Raw genomic sequence first — 25,200 nt, forward strand, 5'->3', positions numbered from 1 at the left:
TGATCTCAGAGGGTAGTAGAAGTTTCCTCTTCTGAATCCTCAGGGGTGCCAGAGAAGACCCCCTCTCCCCACTGCAGTCTATATTAGGAAGGCAAAGCCCCGGTGAGCAGGTGGACCAGGCACTAGAAGGAACCAGAAGGAATGGGAGTGAGCTGTGGTGTGGGGGTGGTTGAGGAGACTTTTACTTTCTCCTATCAAAAATGTCTATAGATATATATTGTGTTGCAAATGAACTTTTGCAATTAAAAACTTCAAAGAAAATCATACCATTCTTCACAGTTCAGGTCCCCTCCAATTTTCCACAAGGCGTTTTCTGACCAGCGTGGCTTCCCAGGGCTGGAAGGGCATTCAGAAGGCTGTGGATGTTCATGGCTGCAGCCTAGGGTGGAGGAGAGGGGCTGTGGCTCCTGGGAGTCAAGGGCCAAGGCCACACCCAGGTCAATCCTGAACCTAAGCCACGCCCAGGCCTGTCTCCCTTTCTAGCATGCGTTCTTGACTTCAGGGGGAAGGCACAAACTGGGGCTCTGAACCACCACGGGACCGTGTGGTCTCTGCATCGTGCTGGTGGTGGGGAGAGACCGGAACATTTCTCAGAAGGCCACAGCCCCGGGGACCCTCTTTGACCACTGGGATCCTGAGATCACATGCTCCACACACCCCGCCCCGCCCCCAGCCCCAGGATGATGCCTGCTCTGCTCCCCGGATCTCTGGGAGTCAAGGATCACGAGCTGTAAAGTGGGAGCAGAGCAAAACGCAAGCCCTGTACATGAACCCCCCAGAGCCTTATGTGCGTGGATGTGAGTTCGTACTCGTTGGAGCCGTGACCTGGAAACCCTGCCCGGCGTCACAGCTTCGAGGAAGCATCATCTCCCTGATGGAGAGGTGAGCCAGGCTCTCTGAAGGCAAAGGCAGGCAGGAGGAGACCCATGAGGTCCTGAAGGTGCATGAGGCACGGGAGTCCTGGCTACCTCTACACGTGTTCTGTGAAGACAGAAACATGCACAAAACATCCGAGGAGAAACCGTCGTAGAAAATCCAGGGAAGGCTGGGAGAGGGGGCTGCCACCAAGGGCAGCAGAGCCACTGTGGCTTGGGTGCCAAATGGTGCCACTTTTATATGAGACGCCCCATGAGATTGGAGGACTGTTGGATAAATGGGCCCAGAGGCTGGAGTCTCATCTTGTTGAAGATTGGTCTGTTTATCCCCTAGGCTGGCTTTTTAAGCCTCTTGATAGGAACAGGCCACTCTCCTGCTTATAAATCCATAGGTGGCTCCCCATCCCTTATGGAATAAATTCCAAACCCCTTAGGGAGGGACAGGACTGCCTAGCGGTCAAAGGCATGGGTTCTGGAGCCAGAAGGCCTAATTCTGGCCCTGACTGCCCCCATTACCAGCTGGGTGACATAGTTTGCAAGGAGGGTAAAGTCTCAGGCCTTTCCCAATTCTTGACACCCTCTCTCTGTGCCTCAGTTTTCCAATCTATCAAATGGAATAACAGTAATACACGGAAAGCCTCAATAAATGCCGGGCCTTATGCTAGCTAGCTTCTCTTGGTTTGTGAGACTGTTGTCAATCTGGACACTGCTCACCCCTCCGGCCTCACCTTCTATTCCCCACCCTGTTTGGAACAGTATCCAATGAGGTATAATGCCCCAAACTCACCAGAGTGTCTCCTCTCTCTGCTTCCTGCCTGGAACAGCTCCCCTTCCTTGGCTCGTCTCTGTCCTCAACATTCAGCACAGGGCCCCTTCCCAGGGTGGCTTCTTGGTAAATATTTGCAAGACTAGTTCCCCCATAGGCAACACTGGCTGCTGCTGGAGGCAGAGGGGAGGGGAGGCCAGGACAGGGAGGTCCCGAGACCCGTTTCTCCGGGGCTGTGGGTGAGACACCTCCCTCCAGTCCTAACACAGAATTTCTCCAGAGATGGTCAGAGACAGAGTCTCAAGGGGGAACTTCCCTCAGAATTCAATTGTCCCCACATTTCCTCTCTAACGTCTCACGTCTCTGAGGCTTTTTATTTCTTCACTTATATTCCATTCTTAGGCTAAGGGGAATTCTGCCCTAAATAAACAAATATAATTATTTATTCAAAATACATGTTTTGAGACCGACTTTGTGCCAGGCATAATATCAGGCCCAGGGGAGAGCTGGAAATAAGACAGACTCACAGTTCATAATCTAGTCGGGGAGGCAAACAGTAAACAAAAGAATAGTTAAATAAACAAGTTAATTTATAATAGTAATGAGGACTACCAAAAATTTTTTAAAGTAAATATTATAGAAAGTTGTAGGTGGGGTGTGTGTGTGTGTGTGTGTGTGTGTGTGTGTGTGTACGGTGGGGGGAGTTGGGAGATGGGCATTATTTATAAAATTGTCAGAAAGGTCCTGCATATGAGATTTGAATGACCTGAGAGACCAGCCATGCAGAAGTCTGGGGGAAAGACCGAGTGCTCTAGGCAGAGGCAACAGCAAGCGCAAAGGCCCTGGGGCAGAAATGAGCTTGGTATGTTCCAGGAACAGAAGGAAGGCCACTGGGGCTGAAGCAGAGTGAACTTCAGTGGAGAAAGATCTGGAGAGAAAGGCAGGGTGAAGTCATGTAGGACTTTAAAGGCTAGGGGAAGGGAATGGGTTTGGTTCTAAGCCCAATTGGAAGACTTGAAGCAGGGAAGTGACATTGCGTGGTTTGTGTTTGTAAAAGATCATTCTGATGGTTGTATGGAGACTGGGTCATAGCGGGGTAGGAGAGGAAGCAGAGAGACCGGGTAGGGGCCATGCAACCATCCAGGTGAGAGGAATGGAAACTTGGGGGTCATGGTGGCCAAGAGAATTGGATGGATTGTGGTTTGGTTTTGGAGGTGAAGTTTGCCACTTGGGTCCTCCAGGAAGCAGACACTGAGATGGGCTGGGATGTACAAGTGGTTGATCAGGGGGCTAAGGGCTGGGAGAGCCTCAGACCCCAGTGCAGATCTGCCAAAGTCTTGGTCAACCCACCAGGGAGCTCCAGGGTCAAGACTGCCCCATTTGGGAGGTTTTGCATTGTGCAGAAATTCCCAGGCCCTAACACTCTTTTCATGCCCAGCCATTAGTTGGGAGTTGCCCCACAAGAAGGTGGCTTCCGCTCAGAAGTCGGGGTCATGTCCACACAAAAACTTATGCACGGATGTTTATAGAACTTTATTCATAATTGCCCAAACTTGGAAGCAACCAGGGTGTCCTTTGGTAAGTGATCGGGTAAATAAACCAGTACATCCAGACAATGGAATATTATTTGGCAATAAAAAGAAATGAGCTACCAAGTCATGCAAAGACATGGAGGAAACTTAAATGCATATTACTAAGTGAAAGAAGCCGGTCTGAGGCGGCTACATGCTGTTTGAGCACCTATGTGACATTCTGGAGAAGCAAAATCTGTGAGGACTGTAAAAAGATCTGTGGTCGCCGGGGCTTATGGGGGAGGGAGGATTGAATAGGCGAAACACAGGATTTTTAGGGCAGGGAGACGACTCTCTAGGATAGCATAATGGTGGAGAGGCGTCATTCTAGATTTATCCAAACCCATAGAAGGTACACCGCCAAGAGCCAACCCCATGTGAATTACGGACTCGGCGTGACAATGCCATGTTAGTGTAGATTCGCTCATTGCAACAAATGTACCACTAAGGCGGGCACATTGGCAGTGGGGGAGGCCACGCATGTGTAGGGCAGGGGATGTGTGGGAAATGTTTGTACCTTCTGCTCGATATTGCTAAAACGGCTCTAACAAACAAGAGCTGGGATGGCTCCTGAAGGTGCCGCATCTCCCACTTCCCCTGTCTCCCGCAAGACTGCCAGCCCCTCCAGGGCGGGGACCAGCTGCATCACCCTCATCTCTGTGTCTCTGGGACTGGCAGGAGACTGGTGTAAAATCTCCTGGGGACTCGGGGGTAAGGACCATTCCTCAGCATGATTTTTTTTGGTATGCCCACGGCACAGCACTAAGTGCCTGGCACTTAGTAAATGCCCAGTGCAGGCTGTCCCTTCCTTATTTATTCCTAGCACATATTAGGTGCCCAGTAAATGTTAATTTCCTTTTTTTTATTTCTTTACCTTTATTCCCCAGGTGCCTATAGTGCCTTCCTTCATAGGTGTTCTGTTCTTTCTTCTTTCTGCTCCCACCCCCTTTCTGAACAGGGTGGGGAATCATTTAGCCTAAGGCTCATATATGTGTTCAACCAAAGTACCCCAGCCTGGGACCTTCCGAGGGGAAGCAGGCTTAGGTAGGGCCCAGAAATGTTTGCGTAGCAACAGTAGATTCCAGGACTCGAGCCCAACCAGAGAGGAGGGGCAGAAGCCAGGGAAGAGAGAGCTTTCCTCTCTGGGGAAGCCCAGAGATTTCCATCCAGAGTTGCTGCTTCCCTGGAAGCCAAGCCACCTTTCAGGCTTGGGCAGGAAGCGAGGACATCTGTTCCCAGCTCAGGAGGGGCCGAGGACCAAGGAGGAAACGGGTGTCCTCCTTGCGGGGGGGCCCGGCAGTTGGCTGGAAGGTGTTTGCCTGCATCCAGGCCCAGCCAAGAGAGACCAGAAGGAGTGGCCAGCCAATAAGGCTGCGGCCTCTTTCCATAGCGGTCAGGGCTCTCACCATCTTACCCCGTCATCCTGACAGCCCCCCGGGGTTCAGTCCGTCCCTCCTCCCCACACTTCGTACTCTGTTACTTGCCCTGGCCACCCTGGAGCTCCACATTATGATCTTCCTTATTTCACAGGTAACACTTGAAACTCAGAGAGGTTCTGTAATTTGCCTGGGGTCCCATGGTCACCGGATGTGCACCTGGGATTTGAACCTGGAAGTTTTCAGACTCCACATTGCTCGTTCTTGCTGTCTCTCAGCATCCATCGGACCCCGACCAATGAGGAAGCAGCCAAGTACATCCTGGGAGCCTCACTCCGCCCTGGGCTCAGTTGACCCCCTCCTCCAGGCCCTCCCCCGGTAGTCCCTGCACCTGTTTCTGTTGCACGGGTCTGTGACTTGTGTTTTCCTCACAAGCCTGAGAACTTCTTGAGGTCTGGCACCGTGTCTGTTTCCTATCTGGGTCACTGGCACCTAATGTGTGCTCAGGGTGTATTTACTTCGTGCACAGCGGAACCTAAGGGCTGATGGCCATTTCTCCAGCGCCTCTAAGGAAAGGCAGGTTTCTGATGACCGCCCCCCCCCCCGCCCCGGATTCTGTAGACATGGCACTTGAAGGCAGGGAAGCTGAGTTTTAGGGCTCCAGGAGTGCAGACGTTGCTGTCTATGTATATGATGGAAGGCCTGTGAAAGAGAAAAGGTCTCCCTATGAAGGAGGATCACTGAAGAGAGTCAGAGCAGAGGCTTGTGATGGGGTTAGAGGCAAGGGGGTGGGGGCCTGGGACCTCACCTGGATGACCGTTCATGTGTATCCAGCGAGGAACAAAGGGTACAAAGGAACAAAGGAACAAAGGGCAGCTACTCCTCAAATACCATTTGTTTCCTGATCTAGTCGGGGGCAGGTTGAGGAGACTCTCCCAGAGGCTGGCAGAGGGACAACGCAGGAGAACAGGGTAGGGCGGACCGTCCTGCTGGCTGGACCCCTGATCCTGCCCGCTGACCTGCCAGCCTTCCTCTTGCCCCTCCTTGGGACGGGTCTGGGCTCGGGGTCTCTCTCCTCTAAAGTTTGGTACAGTTTGCCACTAGCGAATTGTACCCACACCCAATTTATTTTTTCAGGTACAGAAACTGAGATTCAGGGAGGGAAAGGGACTTGCCCAAGATTTCACAGCCAGGAGGAAGCCTTTGACAGTAATGATAACCCCTAACGCTGAGCGGGTTCTTGCTATGTTCCTAAGTGCATTATTTGTAATCATTTGAAGCCTCACGGATACCCAATGGAATACAGACAGTGATGCCGAAGTCCAGAGAGGTCAAGCAACGTGTTCTAGGTCCCTCAGCTGCCAAGGCAGGTCGCTGGGATTCAAACCCAGACGTTCGAGCTCACGACCACTAGGACATACTGACTTTCTGGGAGGAAGCACAGTGCAGGGAAAAAGCTGTTCTGGCAGACCCGAGCCCGATGGGCTGGGACAGGGTTCAAGGGTAGGGTGGCAGAAAGGAGGAAAGGGGGGTTTGGAGGCTGAAGCGGTGATCAGACACACAATGAGCTGTGCTTGGCAGGCTGCCGGCAGAAATCATGTTAGTGTTTCCCAGTGGCCGCCTTGTCAACCCGCTCTGTTGACCCAACCTTTCCCGCTCTTGGATGAAATCTCAGGGATATCTCCTGACCTTTCGGTCACTTTTAGGGTTTACCTTATTTTTTTTAGATACTAAAATAGTCTAGTCTAGTAGCGAAGCTTTAAGCTCCGTTCAGCTTCTCCTTTCCCTCAAGTCTGCCCTAAACTCAAAGACCCATATAACAAGGAAGGAGGCACGCCTTCTCATTAGGGGGGTTCTTTGGAGAACCCCCGTCCCTATTGCTGGAGATCTCCCACCTGCAGCTGCCACCTGGGCGAAGCGTCCCCAGGCTGGCTGGGCTAACAGTCCCCTTCAGCACCTGTCTCCCGGGGGTCCAACCCAACATGAGTCTTTCTGATAGGATCTCAGGCCCCTTCCCTGCTTCCCCCCAACCCGTCCCCTTGGCACAGGATCCTAATTCAAAATGACCTCAAACCAGCTACATTCTGCAAGGTTCCCTCTGGGGTCCCGGGAGACACGCTCGCATCCTGGCCCCCAAATGCTGGGACCGCAGGCCATTCCCAAAGCAGCTCGGTCCTTGTCTCATAGCAACAAGGAAGCCTAGGCAGCCTCTCCCTCCCCTTGGTCACCTCACCCTCAGAATTCCAGTGGACACATGCCATACCCTTGTGTTTTCCGAAGCCCCCTCACTTGCCTTGAGGTGGGGGGGCGCCCTGCCGACTGTTTCTAAAGAGAGCGTCCCCCTCTCCAACCGCATCCCCCCTCCAGCTACTTAGCCCTGCAGCCTTGGACGGATGAGAAATGAGGGACACTTTGGGTCCAGCCCGTTTACAAGTCTACACGTTGGAATGGGGGTACATGGCCCCCATCGTCCTCAGCTCTAGGGGTCTGGACGGGAGCAGGCAGCAGGGCTGAGGAGGAAGGGGGGGATGGGTGTCTGCATTCAGGGGTCCTTCAGTCACAGATGCTGGTAACGGGCCAGAAAGGGATGAGTCACAGACAAGGCGCAGGGTTCGGGCCCCCTCACTGGAAGGTGGTGAGTCAGGCAGCCCATGGGGGCCAATTTGCAGTCTGGAGGCTCGTTTTGAACAGAGTTTGAGGGTGTCACATGGGGGTGGGGCAGAGGGGTTGAAAGCATGGGCTTTGAAGTTAGGGCGTTTGGGCTTTAATCGCTGGTCTGCTACTTACTAACGGTGCCACCTGGGCAGGTGACTCAGCCCCTCTCTCCAGTTTCCTTGGCTGCACCGTGGGAGCGTGTCCAGCTCAGCGCCTGGCTCCTGGGGCCCTCAGCGGGGTTCCCTGCAATCCCATGAGGAAGGGGGTATTCCTTTCATCTCCTGTTTTGCAGCTGGGGAAACTGAGGCACCGTCGAGCTGAGCAATATGCCGCGGCAGGCGCACCCAGTCAGGCAGCCCGGCTCGAGTGGCTGTGCCCTCGCCCACCGTGCTGTGCGGGAGGATGTTGGCACGGTGGGAAGGATGGCCGCATGGGTTCAAATCCCCTCTCTACCATATAGGAATGTGTGAGTTACTTCACCTTTCTGGACCACAGTCCCCCCCCCACCGCGCCCCGCCACCGTTTCTATATCGTGGTTACCGCAATGTCCGGGTTGTGAGGAGTTGATAAGTTAAGCCTCGTAAAGTCCACCCTGTACGTGTTAGTTGTCCTTCTGAGAGCAATTCTGAGGCGGAGGGAGAAGTAGAGGCAGCAGCCCTCCCGCTTTGCAGAAGGGGATGCGGAGGCCCGGAGAGAGTGACCGAAAGGCTTGAGGTCACACAAGCGGCAGGAGCGGGGACTCATCCACTGTCTCTCAAGTATCCTGAGGCTGTTACCTGGGAGGAGGTATTGAGATCTGGTGAGCAGACAGCTGGCTCACCCAGACCGGAAGTCGGAGGAATGGTCAAGTCCGGGTACATCCATCTGCAAAATGTGTCTTCTCACCCAGGCCGTGCTGGAACAAAACGCTTTCACGCGCTTCGCCTCAGACCACCCCCTTCCCCACCCCACCCCCACCCCTGCCAGGAACCCTGCGAGGGAGGGGCTCCTGGCTTCTGATGCTGCTAAGGAGCACTGGGGGCTGGAGAGGGGAAGTGACCCGACCACCTGAACCTGGACGAGGGTCTCCTGATGGTGACTGAGGCATGAAAGGCAGGCAGGCGGAGGAGGGATGAGTGTAGGCGAGCAGGTCAGGGCTGATGAGAACAGAAAGCCTCGGCCGGGGACACTCCGGCAGACCCTGGGCCCCGTGTCCCTGCGGGGGTTGCCAAGGGAGCCAGCGAGATGATGGTCACTTTAATGAGTCCCTGTGGGGGACAGAGTCTACATTTGCCTTTTCCAAAGCGTGTCCTAATGCCTTGCTCACAGACTACAGGAGCCTTAACAGAGAACCCCTAGGGACCTCGAAATCCACCCCAAAAGAGCGTGTTGCTCATGCTGGGATTTCACATCAGGAGGCAAGGTGGGCAGAAGGCTGAAGGGGGGGGGGGCTGTCTTTATGTCACGGCACCTGCTTTGTCCCATTTCCACCAGCCCATCCCGGCTCTGCATAGATGGCTCCCTCTGGCTCCTAAAGGCTGACTGCTAGCAGCTGTCGCTTAAATAGAGGCTCCTGTCTTTGTCACATTGTGAGCTCAGCCTTTGGAAGGAACAGAGAACGCTTTGGTCTTCTGCTCTAATGAAGGTCATATTCCGTCTAGAGGGACCAGGGGGGACCTGTTCCCATCCAGCTCTGACTCAGATTGGCCGCACGCCTCCCGTGTGTGTCTGCCTTCTATTCACAGTTTCACATTCATCCTGAGTCTCTTTTTTTCTAGAGATTTCAGGAGTTTGGGCAGGGAGCAAGATCCAGGGGAAAGGGAACGAGAGATCTGGGTTACTATCCAAGTAGACGAGCCTTGGGGTTTCAGTTCTCTTTTGGCTATTGATTTGTAATTTAACGATAACGTGGCTGTGGTGACAATTTCTTGAAATTCACTGGGAGTTGCTTTCTCTCGTTACCACGCGACGTACACGGCCATGTCTGGAAATCTTCGGTGTGTGCTTGAAAACGACGTGTTCGATGTAGGAGTCTGTACGGGCCGTTTGTCATTCTGCTGTGTGTCTTCATGGGTTGCTTCTCTGTAGGTCTTGTAATTTTGGGTGGCAAGCTCCTGTTTTATCCGTGAGCCTCCCATGTGGCTTTTACTGTGGGAATGTCCCCCCCGGCGCAGCCTTGCGTCTGCTATGGCCACCTCTCTGTGGGTATAACCCACGGCCACGTTGGCTTTGTGTGCTAATTACCAGACTTGGGAGTTCTGGGAGCGTGTGGATAACACAAATCCAAATCTCAAATGTGCGTTAGGGAAGTTCTGGAGTTACAACTTCTCGGGGGAAGACTTCAGTTTCATTTTTTCCAACAGAGCTAGAAACAACTTCTCCGACAACTTTTTTTTTTGTTTTGCGGAAGGGTGATTTTTCTCCTCCATTTGCCTTTTCATTGAGGAAATGCCTTATTTGGGTGTCTTGGTTTGAAATTCCTTCTGGCAAAGGCTCAAGGCCTTGTCTCCCCGTCCCTGTATAGATGTAAAATAGGCTCCTTGGTCACCGAAGGTCAGCAAAGGCCAACGCCTCCCCACACCTGACCCTGGGTCATCCGCAGACCCGCCCTGCAGGGTTAAGGATTGGCATCTGCTTAGCACTCTGAGTTTGGCTTCTTCTTTGTTTATGATCCCCGGGGATTTCTTCAGTGTTTTGGAAGCTCAGCTGGGCATTTAAAGGAATGTTTGCTCTGCCTTAGCTAGTAACTCTAAGTATCTAAGCCAATGACAAAATATCCAATATTCCAAATCTCTCTCAACTCCGGCCACTTCCAACCATCCCCACAGTCTCAGTTGTGTCCCGGCCTCATTCTCGCTCACCAGGGTTCCTTCCTGCTTCATCCCTCCTGTGACTGGAGATGCCCAGAGCCTGTGGATGTCTGGGGGAGGGGGGAGGGGGGAGGGGGAGGTGCCTCAGCCCTGGCTTCCTTTGCAGACCCCCTGCGTGGACCAGGCGGCCTTGAGCTCTAGGAGCCAGAGCCCTCTTTGAAGTGCGAACTCGCAGAAGCCAGCAGCCTGAACAAAGAGGGTGCCACGGGCACCCAGGCCTGTGATCTGGCCTGAGGGGGTCTTGCCGTCTGGATGCAACCACGCTGACCGCCCCCCCCCCCTTTCACTTCAGACAGCGCTTGACAAGGGCAGAAAAACCGCTGCCCTTACAGCTTTGAAAAAATGACAGAGTAATTGTGCACGCTTGTTCTCGCCCCATATCCTGGCACCTCATGGCTGATCCGTACCCCTGGAGAGGCCCACGAATAGTAGGTAAGGGCGGGGGGGGGGGGCTAGGTCAGGCATCACTGGGCAGATGAACTTTGTGACACCAACAGTGACCCTGACGCACTTCAAACAGCAAAGCCTGCCCTCTGAGAGGACTTGCGTGGTGCCCCCCCCCCCCCCCGGCCCCCAGAACGAACCCTCCAGTCCTCCTTGAGAAGCCATTGTGGTCACACTCACTCACCGGCAACTAAGACACTGAAGCTAAGCAATGGCACGGCTTGGGACGAGAGACAGCAGGGACTCTAAATCTCTGAACGCACCCGCCTCACGAGGGCACACTCTGGTTACCGGTCCCAGAGAGCGTGGGGCTTGAAGGCGGGAGTCTGGAGCAAAGCCCCCTCTCCTACTGAGGGCAGTATGACTTCAGGCAAATGACACAGCTCCTCATTTGAGGGGGAGGGGGAAGGGGGAGGGGAAGCCGGGAGAGGGGAGGGGAAGGGGTGAAGGGAGCCAGTAAAGCACTCACTGGTGCTCCGCAGGTAGCAGGTGCGCTGGCCAGATGAGCAGGTGGCGTGGAGGAGGTGCCACGGAGGAGGGCCAGCCCTCACCCACCTTCCCACCCATCTGCCTGCCAGGGACACACTCCCATTTGCCCTGCCGGCCAGGGACCAGTTGGATGAGTCGCACTGGGGCCCCAGGTCTGCTGCTCGGCCACTCCCCAGCCGCACCGACCCCAGTGGGAGGTGGATCCTTGGTGACAATTAGAGAAACGACCAATGGAGGGCCTAGCATCTGTGTCTCAGGCGCTGGGCTGTGAGACGCGGCCCCGCCCTTAGGGACCTGAGGGGACAAACCCACAGGTGGGGGCCTGGGAGGCACCTGGAGAGGTGCCAGGGTGGGAGGGGAGAGCACCTTGGCAGGCTGCCAGGTGGACAACTCGGGACACGATCCTGAGGACAGTGGGCTCCCAAGAGGCCTGAGGCAGGGGCCGCCAGCCCCCAGTGGCACTCGTGTGGAAGAAGTAGGGGGAGCGCGGGTAGGAACGGAGGCTGGCAGACCAGAGAGGCTTTGCCAAAGACCGGGCGGGACTGGTGGGGACTGTGCAGGGTGGGGAGACATCTGAGAGGCGAGACACCGGGGGTTTCATAAGGGGGTGGGGGTGCTGTAGGAGGGGAGGATGGGGGGGGGACACCTGCTCAAGGCCCCGCAAACGGGGGACAATGGATGGACACAGGTGTGGCTCAGGAGCAGAGCGACAGGCCCTTGAAGAAGGTTTGGGTTTGCCCGGGGCCGCTGCTTTTGAACCCGTGAGGCCGTGGGGAGAGGGCTCCTCGTGGCTGCTCCTCTCCCAAGCTCTGTGGCAAGAAACTTGTTAGGGACGCAGCCCTGCAGACCCCTCCGCTGCAGCCACTGTGATTCCAAGTGGGGAGCGGGCAGTGGAGGGACCTCCCCCTCCCTCGTGCCCGCCTGCCTGGCCTTCTCCAGGTTCGGAAAGTGGCAACACCTCAGCCTTACCAGCCTTACCTGTGTAGGGTCCTCCCCTCCAGCTCAGTTCACTGGCAGGTGGTGGGGTGGAAGGAGGGTGGGAGGTGGCGAGCTCCGAAATGGGCCACAGCTGGAGGGGCAGCAGCCCCTCCCCTCCCCTGTAGCAGGAGAGGCCCTGATGTTTTGGTGGGACTTGAGATTTTTTTTTACAGTAGGCTTCATGCCCAGAACGGAGCCCAATATGGGGCTTGACCTCATGTTCCTGAGATCAAGACCTGAGCTGAGATCAAGATCGGATACTTAACCAACCAAGTGGCCCAGGCACCCCTGGCCTGATACTTTTATTTATTTTTTTAAAGTTTATTCATTTATTATTTCTGAGAGAGAGAGAGGGAGAGAGCACACAGGAGGAGAAGGGACAGAGAAAGAAAGAGGGAGGGAGGAAGGGAGGCAGACAGACACAGAATCCAAGGCAGGCTCCAGGCTCTGAGCACAGGGCCTGACTCGGGCTCGAACTCCCAAACCGCGAGATCATGTGACCTGAGCAGAAGTCAGATGCTCAACCGACTGAGCCACCCAGGTGCTCCAGGCCTGATGCTTTTAAAGGCCACAGTCACAGCCTGTTAGAAATGAGACAGACACACGCCCACTGTAGGGGCCGGACCTTTGCTTCGGAATGTGACAATTTATTTGGGGGGCAAAAGAGGCTTTTCACTCCCCCTTCCTGGCATTGATACAACATTGAAAAGCAGCAGAACGAAACGTACAAGACGAGAGTAATCGGCACAGACCCCCCCTCCCCCCGGCCCAGAAACAACCGAATCCAGAACAGAACCGAAACCCACACCCAAAACGAGCCGTCTTCTCCACCCGCCACCTCGGGGAGGGGGCAGGTGGACTGGGGGCCCCACCCCCGCGTGGGGGTGGGGGCTCCATTTCTGGTTCCCTCTCTTTCACCACTGGAGGCAAAGTTTAGCCAGCTGGGAGCTGGATGGCTGAACCACAGACAAAGGCAACAACACTTCATTTTTAAAATGAGAGAGAAAAGAGACCGCGCCCCTCCCCAGATATAGAGCTATATATGTATATTTTTATATATATAGAATTCATTCGTGCACAGTTCATTCAATGAGCTTTTCAAAAACTAAAAAAAAAAAAAAAAAATCATACGATAACGTTTCTTTAGGCCTTTGTGTTTTTAAATTAAAAGAAACAAAAAGTGCCCATCTGCACTCCACCCAACAGCCAGGGAAAGGCCCCAGAACCCGTTCTTTCTACCTTGACCTCTTGCAAGGGGTCCCCCCGTGACACCATCAGCCTCCCTTTACCTAACTGAAGCTCTGCATACAGTTGGCGCTCACTCGCCGCTTGGAGTGGGGTACCGACTCCTTCAAGGTGGGGCAGGGAGACCCCGCAGGCCTGGGAGCTGGGGTCCTCTGTCCCCGCTCGGCCTGTCACCCTAGTTCGGCATGTTGGTGACTGTCAGCCAGACGGAGGCAGGCGAGGGAGACAGGCTCCTGGTTTTAGCCCCAACCTCCTTTCTGAATCTGAGAGGAGATGCAGACAGAAAAAAAACAGAAACCTTTAAACACTTTCCTTGTCTTTTTCAAAGTGATTCCTTAAACCATACAAGCCCCCAAGAGGCTGCCTTGGGCTAGTGCATGGGAGCCGGAAAGTGGAACTGACCATGTGGGGCTCCACTGTCTGGCGTGGGCCAAGTGCAAAAAAAAAAAAAAAAAAAGAACCAACCCCCCCCCCCCCAACCAACAACAACAAAACAAAGCCCCCAAAACCCACCCCAACCCAAAAACCCAACAAAACCCAGAAAGGTGAGAAAAGGTGGTTATGTCCACTCGGGTCCCCGCGGAGGCTGAAGAGGCTGGTGATGACCCAACCGCTCTGACCTAACTGCTTCCTCCTTGGGGCGGACCTCTTGCCCAGACCGCCCGGCAGCGGGGAGCCGGCCAGCTCTCTAGCAGCTTCGGCACCCAGGCCCCCACCTTTGGAAGGGGCTTTTCCCAAAATACCAGGGCAGCTGGGCGCTTCACCCCGCGGAGAAGCTTTGCCTCGTGGGGCCCTAGTTTCCAGGTCTCTTAAGTGGGGCGCTCTCCGCCCACCTCACACTGACGTCGGGCCTTGATCAGCCCTTCTTTCCAGAGCAGTGGAAGGATGCAGCTCATTTTGCCCCGGGCCCCTTCGGGGGGCAAGAATGAAAGGGGGCTGTGGGAAGCTAGAGGCCCCAGCGCCAGCAACCTCGACCGGCACCGGATCCTCAGCAGCTGCCTGGACACCAGCGGTGCTTTACAAAGAGGCCTTGCCGCCCAATACACCCATTTCACAGAAGGGCATGCTCAGGGTCGGAGAGGGAAATGAAGACGGAGGTGTCCCAATTTCCCATCTCAAACCAGAGACACGGGACCTCACCTGTTTCCTATGACACGTGGGCGGGGAGGAGGAGGTGGCAGTAAGGGGAGAATGACCGATGTCCCAACCGCTACTGAACATGGGAAGAGATCGGGCTTTGAGGGATATTTCACATATAAAAATAAAGCGAACCAGAATGCAACTTCTGCTTGGTAGTCAGGTAAACGGAAAAGCAGCAAGGGGAGAGGGAGGGCCCGGAGACGGCTGATTCGTGCAAGAGTGTGTGTGTGTGTGGGGGGGGGTTATGGGTTTCCAGCTCAGAGCCACCCTCGGAGAGGTAGGAGGGCTCTGCTTGCTCTGGACCCTGTGCCCACCTAGACCCCCCCAGGGGAGGTGCCCACCTCGAAGCAGCGTGCGCGTGTGCCTCTGCGTGTGCGGAGGTGGGGTGGGGCCACGCGGCGGAGGAGCAAGGGCAGGCATTCCCTTCCCCCCATGGTCACCCCCAGTCCCTCTGGATCACCGCCTAAGATTCTCCTGGAGTCTACAGCTCCTTCTTCCTGAAGCCTGCAACCCCCACCCAGCCAGGCAAACTCAGGGGCGTCACGGTCTTTGGGGTGATGGGGAGGGAGGGACCAGAGGACGGGACACGCTGGCAACCAAACAGAAGAGAGCAAGGAACCCAACTGTATCCACTCACCAGCCTTCCTGGACAAAGTCACCGATGACACAACAGTGGGGCTCCCGCTGACCCCCACCCTCCCCCAATGTGGGCTCCAAGCCCCGGGCCCCTGCAGTTCTGGCTAGTTCCCTTGGGGACAGCTGTCTTCCTTCCCTTTGAAGGAGGGTAGGTGTGGAGTGTGGGCCCAGGACAGGAGGGAGGCCTCTCCACCTCGGGCCAAGGAGAGAGAGCAGGGACCCCAGGGACCGACAGCCGGGTCTGGGTTTCCGCCCCCGGTTCCTAACATTGCCACCTCGCCTGTGCAATCATTGCTTCACTAGTTTTTCTTTAAATATCTCTTTCTCTCCCCCCCACTCCCGCCCCAGCCCCATAGGAATCCCACGATATTTTTTTCTATTTCTTTTTTTTTTTTCCTCTTTTTTTGTTTTCTGTTTTTCTGCAAAACTAACTCTTTCACTTTCCTGTCATAAAATCACCTCTGAAAACACAACTTCTTTACAAAAAAAAGTCACGAATGACACGGACTCTCAGGAAAACACATTTCTATGGTCTCTGGAAACACCTGTAACTGGCACCCAGGTGGTCGTTCACCTGGGGTGAGGGGTCGGGTGGGGGGGGGGGAGACCCCTCCGAGGACAGAGGAGAGATACCAGCCCTTCTTTGGGGAGGGGGGAAGCCAATTGGCACTTGGACGGCCACAGAGCCGACACAAAGGGCAGGGTGGGGAGGGGTCTAGGAGTGCCAGCCCCCCAAACCCTGTGAGGGCCCTTGTTCTACATCCTGGGGTGGGGAGGGACGGGGGCCACGCCACAGCCTCCCGCAGGGAGATTCGGAAGAACGAGTCCTCCTGTACTTCGGGCAAAGGCATTTGCTACCTAACAGGGTTCCCTTTCTGCCTCCTTCGACCACCTTTTGCCATCGCGCTTCTGGGCTGACACACCCCTGGCCGAACACACCACGAAGCTCCCCTGGGCGACGCGCAGGGACAGGCCATTCAGGCCAGACTGACAGCCGGGGCCGGCCGGCAGGGTGGCCTCCCGCAGGGCACGGGAGCCCTGGTCTCGCCCACCCTCCCCCTCCCAAAGAACACAGGCCCCCTCTTTGGTCGCCCCCTTTGGCCTGCCTGCCCTCCCAGTGCCCGGCCTAAAGCTGGGGTGGGTGTCGGCCATTGGCATGGACAGCCATTGGCATGGCCCGGAGCTACCCACAGCTTCGAGCAGGCTGTGCTGGGAGGAAGCCTCAGCAGTCGGACGCAAGAGAGAGGGAGGGGGCGGGCGAAGCCGGAGGCCCCCCACCCCCAGAATGGTTTCCAGGCTTCCTCTCCCCCTCCTCCACCCCTCCCCCCCACCCCAGGGACGGGGGAAGAAGGGGATGGCCCGGGCGGGGGTCTTCCCCTTCCACCTCAGTCCCCACCATGCCGTGTCTGCAGCAGAGGCCCGGCTGGTTGCGCCCACCACCCCGAGGAGGAGGGCTTGGGGGCACACACACCAGCACTGGGGGGCTGAGGGGATCAACCTGTGGCCCCACAGCAAACTCCTCGAGGCCCGGGCCAGGTCTGGGCAAGGAAAGGTCCAGGCCTTCGACGACGCTATTCCGTGGAACCCTCAAGGGGGCCGCCTGAAAGCCCGGGCCCAGCGCACATATGTGTAGGCGCACAGACACGCCACGGGGCGGCAGATGAGTGCGCCAGCCGGAAGTTTCTACAGCAGGTTCTTGTAGCACCTTTGGTGGAGAACTGAAGGGGCCTTCAAAGATGCTAGGAGGCTGTGGCAAGGGGAGGTCGCTGCCAGTCCCTCCCACCTTTGAGATGGGGATTGGGAAAGAGACTGGGTAGGGTGGAGCCCAAGGGGACCTGCTTGGGTCTTGGCCAAAAGCGGGCAGGAAGACCCAGGCCTCCGGTCCAGCTCCTGCTGCATTCCTTGATATGGAGGGAGGGGCCAAAGCTGGCCTCACCTCAACCTCTGTCTGGGCTTTGCCATCCCTGCCCCTCCTGCCCAGGCATCTGGGGGAAGGAAAGAGGCAGTGCCCATACGGGGAAGGGGTCTCCTAAGGGGCCCCGCAGCTGCCAGGTTAGCACCGAGAAATCAGATGCTGTGTGCGCGAGCTGGAAGCAAGCCGGGGGAGAGAGAGCAGGATGTGGAGGAGGCAGCCAACTCTGGGTTCCGGGGCTCCCCAGGAGCCCCCCAGCGGGCCCCACCATGCATGGGCTGGGAGGGTGCCAAGAGACAAGGAGGAGGACTTCTGAGTGCCCTGGCCCCACCCCGGCCCAAATCCGTTCCGGGACGGCCGCTCCCCCAGGCTTCGGGGGGGTTCCAACCGCCCAGCCCCCTCCCGGGGTCAACACCGAGCCATCTGAAACAAGCAAAGCACAGGCAGAGGTGTCTGAGGGCAGGGGTGGGGGCAAGAGCAGGGCTCTGGGCAGGAGGGCCCCCCCAGCCCCCCCCCCACCTCGGTGGAGCCCCTTCACTTGCTCACCCCGCTGCCGCCACCACCCCCAGTGGCACCTGCTACCCCAGTAGCCACCTTCTCGAAATCCTCAGGGTTGCAGAATTCCTTGATAGTGACTGTCAGAAGGTTGCTGGTGACATCGGTGACGACCACGTTGGAGCAGGGTGACATCTCGGGGCGCCAGTCCCCAGCTTCGGGCTCAGAGGAGGCGCCGGCAGGCTCAGGGGCCACGGGAGGCACCTGGCCCGTGGCAGCCGTGACGTCGGGAGGCACCCTCTTGCTGGTGGCCGCCACCTCGGGAGGGATGGACAGGTCGAGCACCTCAGGCTCACGCCAGTCGGGAGCAGATGGGCTCATGGTCTCAGGGAGCAGCTTGGGGGGCGCGTCATCGGGGTCGGAGGAGGACTGCGGTGCCGGGGAGGGGCAGCCGGAGGAGCTGGAGCTGCGGGCGTCATAGGGGGCGGCGGGGGCCGCCAGCAGCAGCCCGGGGCCCGGGGAGGCGGCAGGGTCGGCCTTGCCCGCTGGCGGGGGAGGTGGAGGGCCGGGCGGGGGCTTATTGTACAGCGCGAAGGTGCCGAACTTCATGTGGCGGATCTGGGTGCGCAGGATGCTCTCGCTGAACTTCTTGCTTTTGCCGATGACGCGGTTCCTGGAGGGGACTTTGGGGCGAGCGAGGGCTCCTGCCCCCTGCCCGGTGCCCGCTCCACCTGTGCCCTTGTCGATCACCTTCAGGTTCAGGATGATGCGGTTTCGCTTGGGCTCCCGAGGCTTCACCTTGCGATTGATGATGCGCACCGTCTCAGAGAAAGGGGAGATGGGTGGGCGCAGGCCAGGGCTGCCTCCCTGGGGGTCCGGGCGGGGCAGGGGGCGGCGGGACATGCGGTGGCAGCGGCGGATGTCCTTCTTGAGCCGGTGCACGGCCGCGCTGGAGTGCAGCTTGGGCGAGGAGGCGCTGGCACTTGGCTTGACAGAGAAATGCACGTCACTGATGCGGAGGGCCTCAGCCTGGGCTCGCGCCTGCGGGGCAGAGGGAAGGGCTGAGCGGGGGCTCGGCTTCCTGCTGACCTCCTCCGGGTGCTCCTGCGCCAGCCACCCACGAGTACGGTCCCATTACGCTACCCTGCGAGCCCTTCAGAGAATCAGCTGTGCTCCCAACCCCGGCTTAGAGATAAAAGGAAGCCCATTCGGACAGGTGAAGCAAAGTGCACGAGGCCTGAAAGCAGGTCGCACCCCCGTCGGGGCCCGACACGGCTTGGCGGTGGGGCCCTGGGACAGATAGGGTGGGGGCTGCCCTTGCTGACACAGAGGAGTGTCCTCGATCAGGACACGACCTGGAAAGCACACCCTTTGCTCAGAAGCCCCGGACCAACTCTGCTCGGTGAAGGATCCCAGCCTAGCCTGGCACCCCTCCGCAGACCGATACTCAGGGACAGAAAGAAGGGGGAGGCTCCTCCCTGCTTTACTCCACACCCCAACGCCACTGACCTACTCGCAGGGTCCCAAACGCTCTGTGCCCTGTCTCTGAACGGGCTACACTTCCAGTTTGGATTTGCCTCCCCAGCTGATCATCACCCCTGGGACAGATCCTTAGCTCTCAGCCCCTCCTGTATGCTCGCATATGCCCTCCTGTATGCTGCCCTTCCCTTCCCGGGTCTGACTCATGTCTGCCCAGGATCTGGCTCAAGGCCTGGGTCCGAGCAAATCAGTGCCAGTGAATTCCAAAGCCGGAACCCAAAGCCTCGGTTGGAACCCACCCCAGTGAGACATGGGTTTGGTGGGGATGAACCAAGAGGTGGGAACAGCTCCGAATCCGTGCCAAGGTGGCCTGAGGGCTGGATGGCTGAGTGAGTCTGTGGGGCCAGCGAAAAATGTCCCCGGCTCCCGGGCTCAGCTGCACTGCCAGGTGTGAGGCGAGTAAGGCCCCAGAGGGCTCTGTAGGAGCTCACCTCACTGAAGATGTGGGGTGTGGCAGGGCCCCCAGAGTCCTCAAGTTCAGGGCAAGGGACTCACGAGGCCATCAAGACCGTCCTCCATGGCCAATCCTTCCTTCACTAACAAAACACTAGTCACAAGCCAGCTGCTTGGAGCTGGAACTATAACCGCAGCCTCTCCCCTAGGGGCTGCCCTCCATGGAGAGCACAGGTCACAGGCAGTTATGACACTGGGTGACCGACTCAATGTAAGAAAGACTCCATGTAAGGACGGACGTACGGGGCCTAGAGGAGCAGAGATCAGGCGCAAAGCCCGTCTTGGAGGATGAAGCCTAAGCAGGAGGGAGCCGTGGTCCCTTCTGAGCCTGACACGCCCCAGGCTGCTGCAGAGGCCCCGTGGCCTGCCGCACGGACGCCACTAAGACAAACAGTGGGAGCAGAGAGCCCAGCAGTGGGAGGATGTAGCGGGCAAGGGACTGAAAGCAATGGCTGGAGAGAGCAGAGGTGATGACAGAACTGTCACCTACAGATACCTTGGCTCCCAGTGGGGGAGACTCGCTGGGCTGTGTCTCCTTCAACCCGGGTGGGCCGAGAGGGAGGACACATTCCCACGGTCGGCCCGTGAGCTCCGCAAGAGTGAGACCTGTAGTTTGGGGTCTCTCTACATCCCACCCCACAGCACTAGACACTTAGCCAGTCCCTGTGAGGTGGCCTGTGTGCCCCAGGCAAAACTACATCCTATTTGACCACAACCGCCCAGAAGCGGGGTTTGTGGACTTCTTCACTGCATTAGCGAGGATCGTCTTTAGAAGGTGGTGGAAACACGGTTCAACGCCACATGGCCCTCCTGGCCACGCTGGGGGGTCTCCTGAGGGCTGCTTGGCCAACGGCCCCTCCGGGCACTAGGTGGCAGCACCCACGGCCTAGTCTGCCTGGGACCAGGGTGGCCAGCTCCTCCCCTGCACCAGCCGTGCACCAGCCAGGGGAACCAGGGACTGGTCTCCTCCTATCCCTCCTCAGACAAAGGCAGGAGAAAGCTAGCTTTTTTCCTCGGCCTGGCAAGCAGGGTCTTTTGCAAGTTCATCCCCGAGGGAGCTTCGGGGGGGGGGGGGGGGGGGGGAATCTCCACTCTTTCTGTCCCCACCCTGGGCAGGGGTGGGGAGGGGTCAGCACCCTGGGGGGAGGGGGTCAGCATTTATGCCATCCGCATGCTGCCTGAGCTCCCAGACCTCTGTCATCGTGGCTCTGCCCAAATCCAGTGGCGAGGGTCCCTGCGGAGCGGGTTTCCAAACTTTTTATGGGAAACGTTTCTTACTTTGTAACTTCTCAACATATATATGTATCTTTTGTTTGGAAGGGGACCGGTTTACCCTTTCCCCCTCCTCTCCCCTCCCCCAGGTGGTTGAGAATTCACTGGAGGTGGGACCTGGGTCTGGCCCGTGAATGAAAAAAGGTAACCACGGCCAATGTGTTTACTCCGCTCTGGCCGGTGACAGGCACGGCTCTGAGGGGGTTGGCAGGTATTACAGACAGCACAGAAGGTTCAAGACCTGGACTCTACCACCAACTCTCTGTGACCGTGGGCAAGTTACACAACCGCCGTGGCCTCAGTTTTCCTATGTGTAAAATGGGGACAACGACAACCTACCTCACGGGCTCCCGTTTCCTTCAGAACGGTTCCGGAGCAGAAAGTAAGCGCTGAGAATACTTTGTCTCCCAGATACACCGCCTGTCAGGGACTCACAGAGCCCCGGGCCCGGACCAAACTGATCACCACCCCTTGCAAATATCTACGGTCACTGTCGTAAAGGTCCAGGTCAAGGTCCCGCCATCTGCCTCTCCACCCCTTGCCCCACCAACTCTGCGACCATCATGGTTTCCTGTGTGTGTCCACCGTGTCTCCTTAACCTGACGTGTGCTCTCTGAGGGACGGGGGTGAAGGAAAGGAGCAGGAATGGAGGCCAGGAAGCCAGGTGATGGCATCTCACGTAAGCCTCCTCCCCTCTCTGGGCCTTGATTTTGCTCATGTGCGTAATGGGAATGGTACTCCTTCATAGGGTTGTTGAGAGGATTAAAGGAGATAATCCATGAGGGGCCTCAGCACTGTGTTAGGCCCAGAGCCAGCTCAGGAGCTATGGCTACCAAAGAAAAAAAAAAAAGGCATTTTGTGAATCCAAGCTCACGGTCATTACTCACTTCACCGCTAGAGGGTACTCCAGCTGCACTCACAGCCTGTCACACAGCCCACCCGCCCTCCAGCTGCTCCGCCCCATCCCTCCTCCTAAGAAACATCAAGGGTTAAGTGTGCTCCTCCATGGATCCTGGAGCGTGTGCAGGTTGGGAACAGGAATCGTGGAAACAGGTGGAAGCTAAGGAGTCTTTCGTGTCTGCTTTAAGTCCAAACCCTTGCACACGCACAGACCTCTTGGTCTGGGCTTCTTCAGCCCCACCCCACCCTCACGGGGCCTTTTGGGCAAATGGGAGATTCCGAGGTTCTGCATTCAGCAGAGTCTCTCTTCTCTGCAGAGCGCTCCCTGCCCTTACTCAGCCAATCGCCACAAAGTCACAGGCTGTCAGGGTAGGCTGGGGCCCCCAGGCAACTTCAGCACTACTGGGTCAACTGTGGTTTCCCAGGGAGGCCTGCCTGCAGTCTCGCCTGCGTCCTAGGGTCATCTCACCTTCCCTTTCCGACTCTGTTCTGAGAAAAATAAAATACCACCCCCCACCCCAAACTGAACCCTAAGATGGCTTCCTTCCTAGGTCTCCCTCCCCTGCTGAGGCTAATGTGCTATGCTTTCACTCCCCCCACCCCATCTTCATTACAATGTCCAGAAACGGCCAGCGGTGGGGGTAAGCCAGTGGCTCAGCCCAGCGGTGGGGGTAAGCCAGTGGCTCAGCCCGTGAGAAACTCAAAGCGAAGTGATCTAAGGTCAAATTCAAGCTGCAGTCCCCAGTGAGGAGGGGAGACATGCAGAACCAATCCTGACAGTGAAAGAAGCTGGGGGCAGGGAGGCAGGTGGCCCCCAAATGCCTCTTCTGTTCCCAGCCCTGAAGGAAGCCACATTTACTCTCCCCCGCTGGGTCTGAATTCCAGGCAGAGCCTTACCAGGGCTGGGGGCCATGAAGGTTCCCTTCATCTAGCGTGTAGAAGTAACCTCCCTGCCACCCCCTCAGGTGGACAGCCCCCACCTGCCTCATCCACCCGCCCCCCCCATGCGGGAGCCCTGCTGGCCAGCCCAGACTCTGTTTTCTCAGCGAGGATTATCCTCCCCCCTCACTTCCCACTCCCAGGCCCCTCTGGCTGAAGCTGGAGCTGCCCAGGGCCGGCTGCCAGGGGCTCTTCGGGGGCTCACAACCACCCCCTGCCCAGCTGGGGCCCCTCTGGAAAGGTCCGCCTGCCTGGGCAGCCACGGATCTGTCCCTCCCTTGCAGGCCCCGTGCTGCGCCAGGGCTAGGGGCCCGAGAGGGGGCTGCTGGGGCTGGGCCAGGTTACCTTCAGGAGGAAAGTTTTGGGTTTGGGTCCCCTCTTCTTGGGCCCATACAGCTCACGCTCCCTCTCCCTGCGGCCGAGAAACGCCAAAGGTTAAAAAGAGCCCCTTCCCGGGCCCCACTCCGCGCTGCCCTCCCCGCTCTCCCGCTTCCCCCGCTTCCCCGCGCGGCGCCCCAGCCGAGCCTTGGCCCCGCCGCCCCTGCCAGCTCCCCAAACTCACTTCTGCTCGAAGGCTGCAATGAGCCGCGAGTCCAGGATGTTCTCCTCGGGTTCCCAAGTGCTGTACCTGCCGAGTCACACATGCACAAAATAAAAATGAAAACCTAATGGGCAGAGGCACATGCGAGGCAGCAAACGTGCGCACCCCCCCACCAGGAAAAAAAAAAGGCCCCGTTGCCTCCCTTTCCCCCTCGCCCCTGTATCCCGCCGGCACTTACTTGATGGCCCACCCCTTCCATTTCACCAGGTACTCGATGCGTCCCTGAAAAACAGAGAAGAAAAAAGAGGGGGGAGTGGGGGTGGGGAGGATGCGGGGACGCGAGGAGGCGGCGGCGCGGGGGTGGGCGAGAGGGCCCGGGTTAGCGGGACCGCTTCGCCCCGGTGAGCCGCGGACCCGGACACCGGCTGCCGGGCAAGGCGTCCCACCTCGGGAGGCGGCTCACCTTTCGGATCCGCCGTTTGATGATGGATTCGGCCGCGAAGACCCGCTCGCCCACTGCAGACAGCTCCATCTTGCTCAGCGGCACCCACAGCCCATAATACTCCCTGCTCCCGCGGCCGGTGCTGCACCGCTCGCGCACGCGCCGCAGCGCACAGGCCCCGGCGGGCGGGCGCGCGGCGGGGCGCGCGCTCGTGTTCCAGCTGCGGGCCGTCACGTGACCGCTCGGGGCCGGCGCGCCGTTGCCAGGACCTCCCCCTCCCCCGGGGCGGTTGCTAGGGAAAGTGTGCGCTCGCGGGGCGGGGGCGCGCGCTGGCTCTTAAAGGGGCCTCGCCTGGCGGCGGGAGTGTGGGCCCGGAACCCGGTGGATGCTTGGCTTGTGCGAAGCCTGGTCGGGCGCAGTGCAGCCCGACAAACACCCTCTCACTCCCCTCTCCGTCTTCCCGGCCCCGGAGAGCTGACACCATCTCCCTCCCTTTAACACCTCCCCCAGGAAAGGCTCGCTAGGCCCCTGCAGGGAAAGGACGTGAGAGTCTGTGCAGCTGCTGCGCATCTTCCCGGCAGAAGTTTGCAAACAGTTAAATATGATACAGCAGAAATGCATTTGCTGTTGCCTTGCCAGGCCCTGCGGGAATTTCTTTAAAACATTGCCCTCCTCCTCCCCAATCCATTATTTATGTATTCGTGGGAGTGTGGTTTTGTAACCAGTTCAGATGAATTAAAACAAAAACTCCACCGCAGGAAGAGAGGTGGGGGCAGTGAACGGGGTGGAGGAAGGCCGGGATGATCCTGTGCATCTGTTCTTTGGCCGGCTGGGGTCTTGGGCGGCACCTGCCTTCACCCGGGAGGCGGGCTGGAGATCACCACCGCGAGGACTGTGGTGGTGAGGGGAGGGAGAGAGAGGCTGTGGGTGAGATCCGGGTTCCCGACACCCCAGATTGGGCCTGAAGTGGGTCATCCTTGGGTCATTTGGCAGAAGGCGCCCACAGGGCCAGGTCTATATGTTTTCTGATTCCCAGGCCCCCTGGCCTCGCACTCTCCGGCTGCCTGCAGTTTCTTCCGTGGCTCCGCCATTGCTCACAGGGAGACCAGACCCCAGCTTCCTATTTGAGGAGGGACCTGGAGACCTGGCCGGCCGGAAATGGACACAAAGTAGCCCTGCCACACAAAACGCTTCATTTCTTTTTCTTTCTTTCTTTTCTTTCTTTCTCTTTCTTTCTTTCTTTCTTTCACCAACAGCCTTGTTCTTTGTAAATTAAAGAAAAAAGAAAAAAACCCCAACTGTCCATGATCTCCATCAAACCATTGTTAATATCTTCACGAATCCTCTTCCAGCCTGTTCTACACTTACATAAGCACAGGTGTATACGCATGTGTATACATTGTGTATACGTAGTGCATAGATTTAAGTGACTTCTTTCAAAAAATGCTCATTTAAAAAAAATTTTTTTTAATTTCCCAGAGTGGGGGAGGGGCGGGGGGTGGGGGGGGGGAGGTTGTGGGGAGAATCCCAATCAGGTTCTGCACTGTCAGTGCAGAGCCCAAGGTAGGCTCCATCTCACAAACAGTGAGATCATGACTGAAGAAGAAACCGAGAGCGGGAGGTTTAACCCACTGAGCCACCCAGGTACCCCTGAATTATTTCTTTTTAACAAAATGGGATCCG

At 57.4% G+C, this 25,200-nt stretch overlaps 1 protein-coding gene across 1 annotated transcript; it reads right to left on the reverse strand.

Annotated features, from left to right (window-relative positions):
• Positions 1 to 12,629: 12,629 nt before the first annotated feature.
• Positions 12,630 to 23,718, reverse strand: CBX6 (chromobox 6). Its single transcript, XM_027070710.2, has 5 exons — positions 23,539 to 23,718; positions 23,314 to 23,357; positions 23,097 to 23,162; positions 22,880 to 22,946; positions 12,630 to 18,472 (listed from the first exon to the last, which is right to left on the reverse strand). Exons 1-5 carry the CDS (start codon positions 23,605 to 23,607, stop codon positions 17,471 to 17,473), a joined length of 1,248 nt encoding a protein of 415 aa, XP_026926511.1. The 5' UTR covers positions 23,608 to 23,718; the 3' UTR covers positions 12,630 to 17,470.
• Positions 23,719 to 25,200: the final 1,482 nt, after the last annotated feature.

This window comes from Acinonyx jubatus, chromosome B4 (assembly GCF_027475565.1).
Source record: "Acinonyx jubatus isolate Ajub_Pintada_27869175 chromosome B4, VMU_Ajub_asm_v1.0, whole genome shotgun sequence".
NCBI classification, from domain to species: domain Eukaryota; kingdom Metazoa; phylum Chordata; class Mammalia; order Carnivora; family Felidae; genus Acinonyx; species Acinonyx jubatus.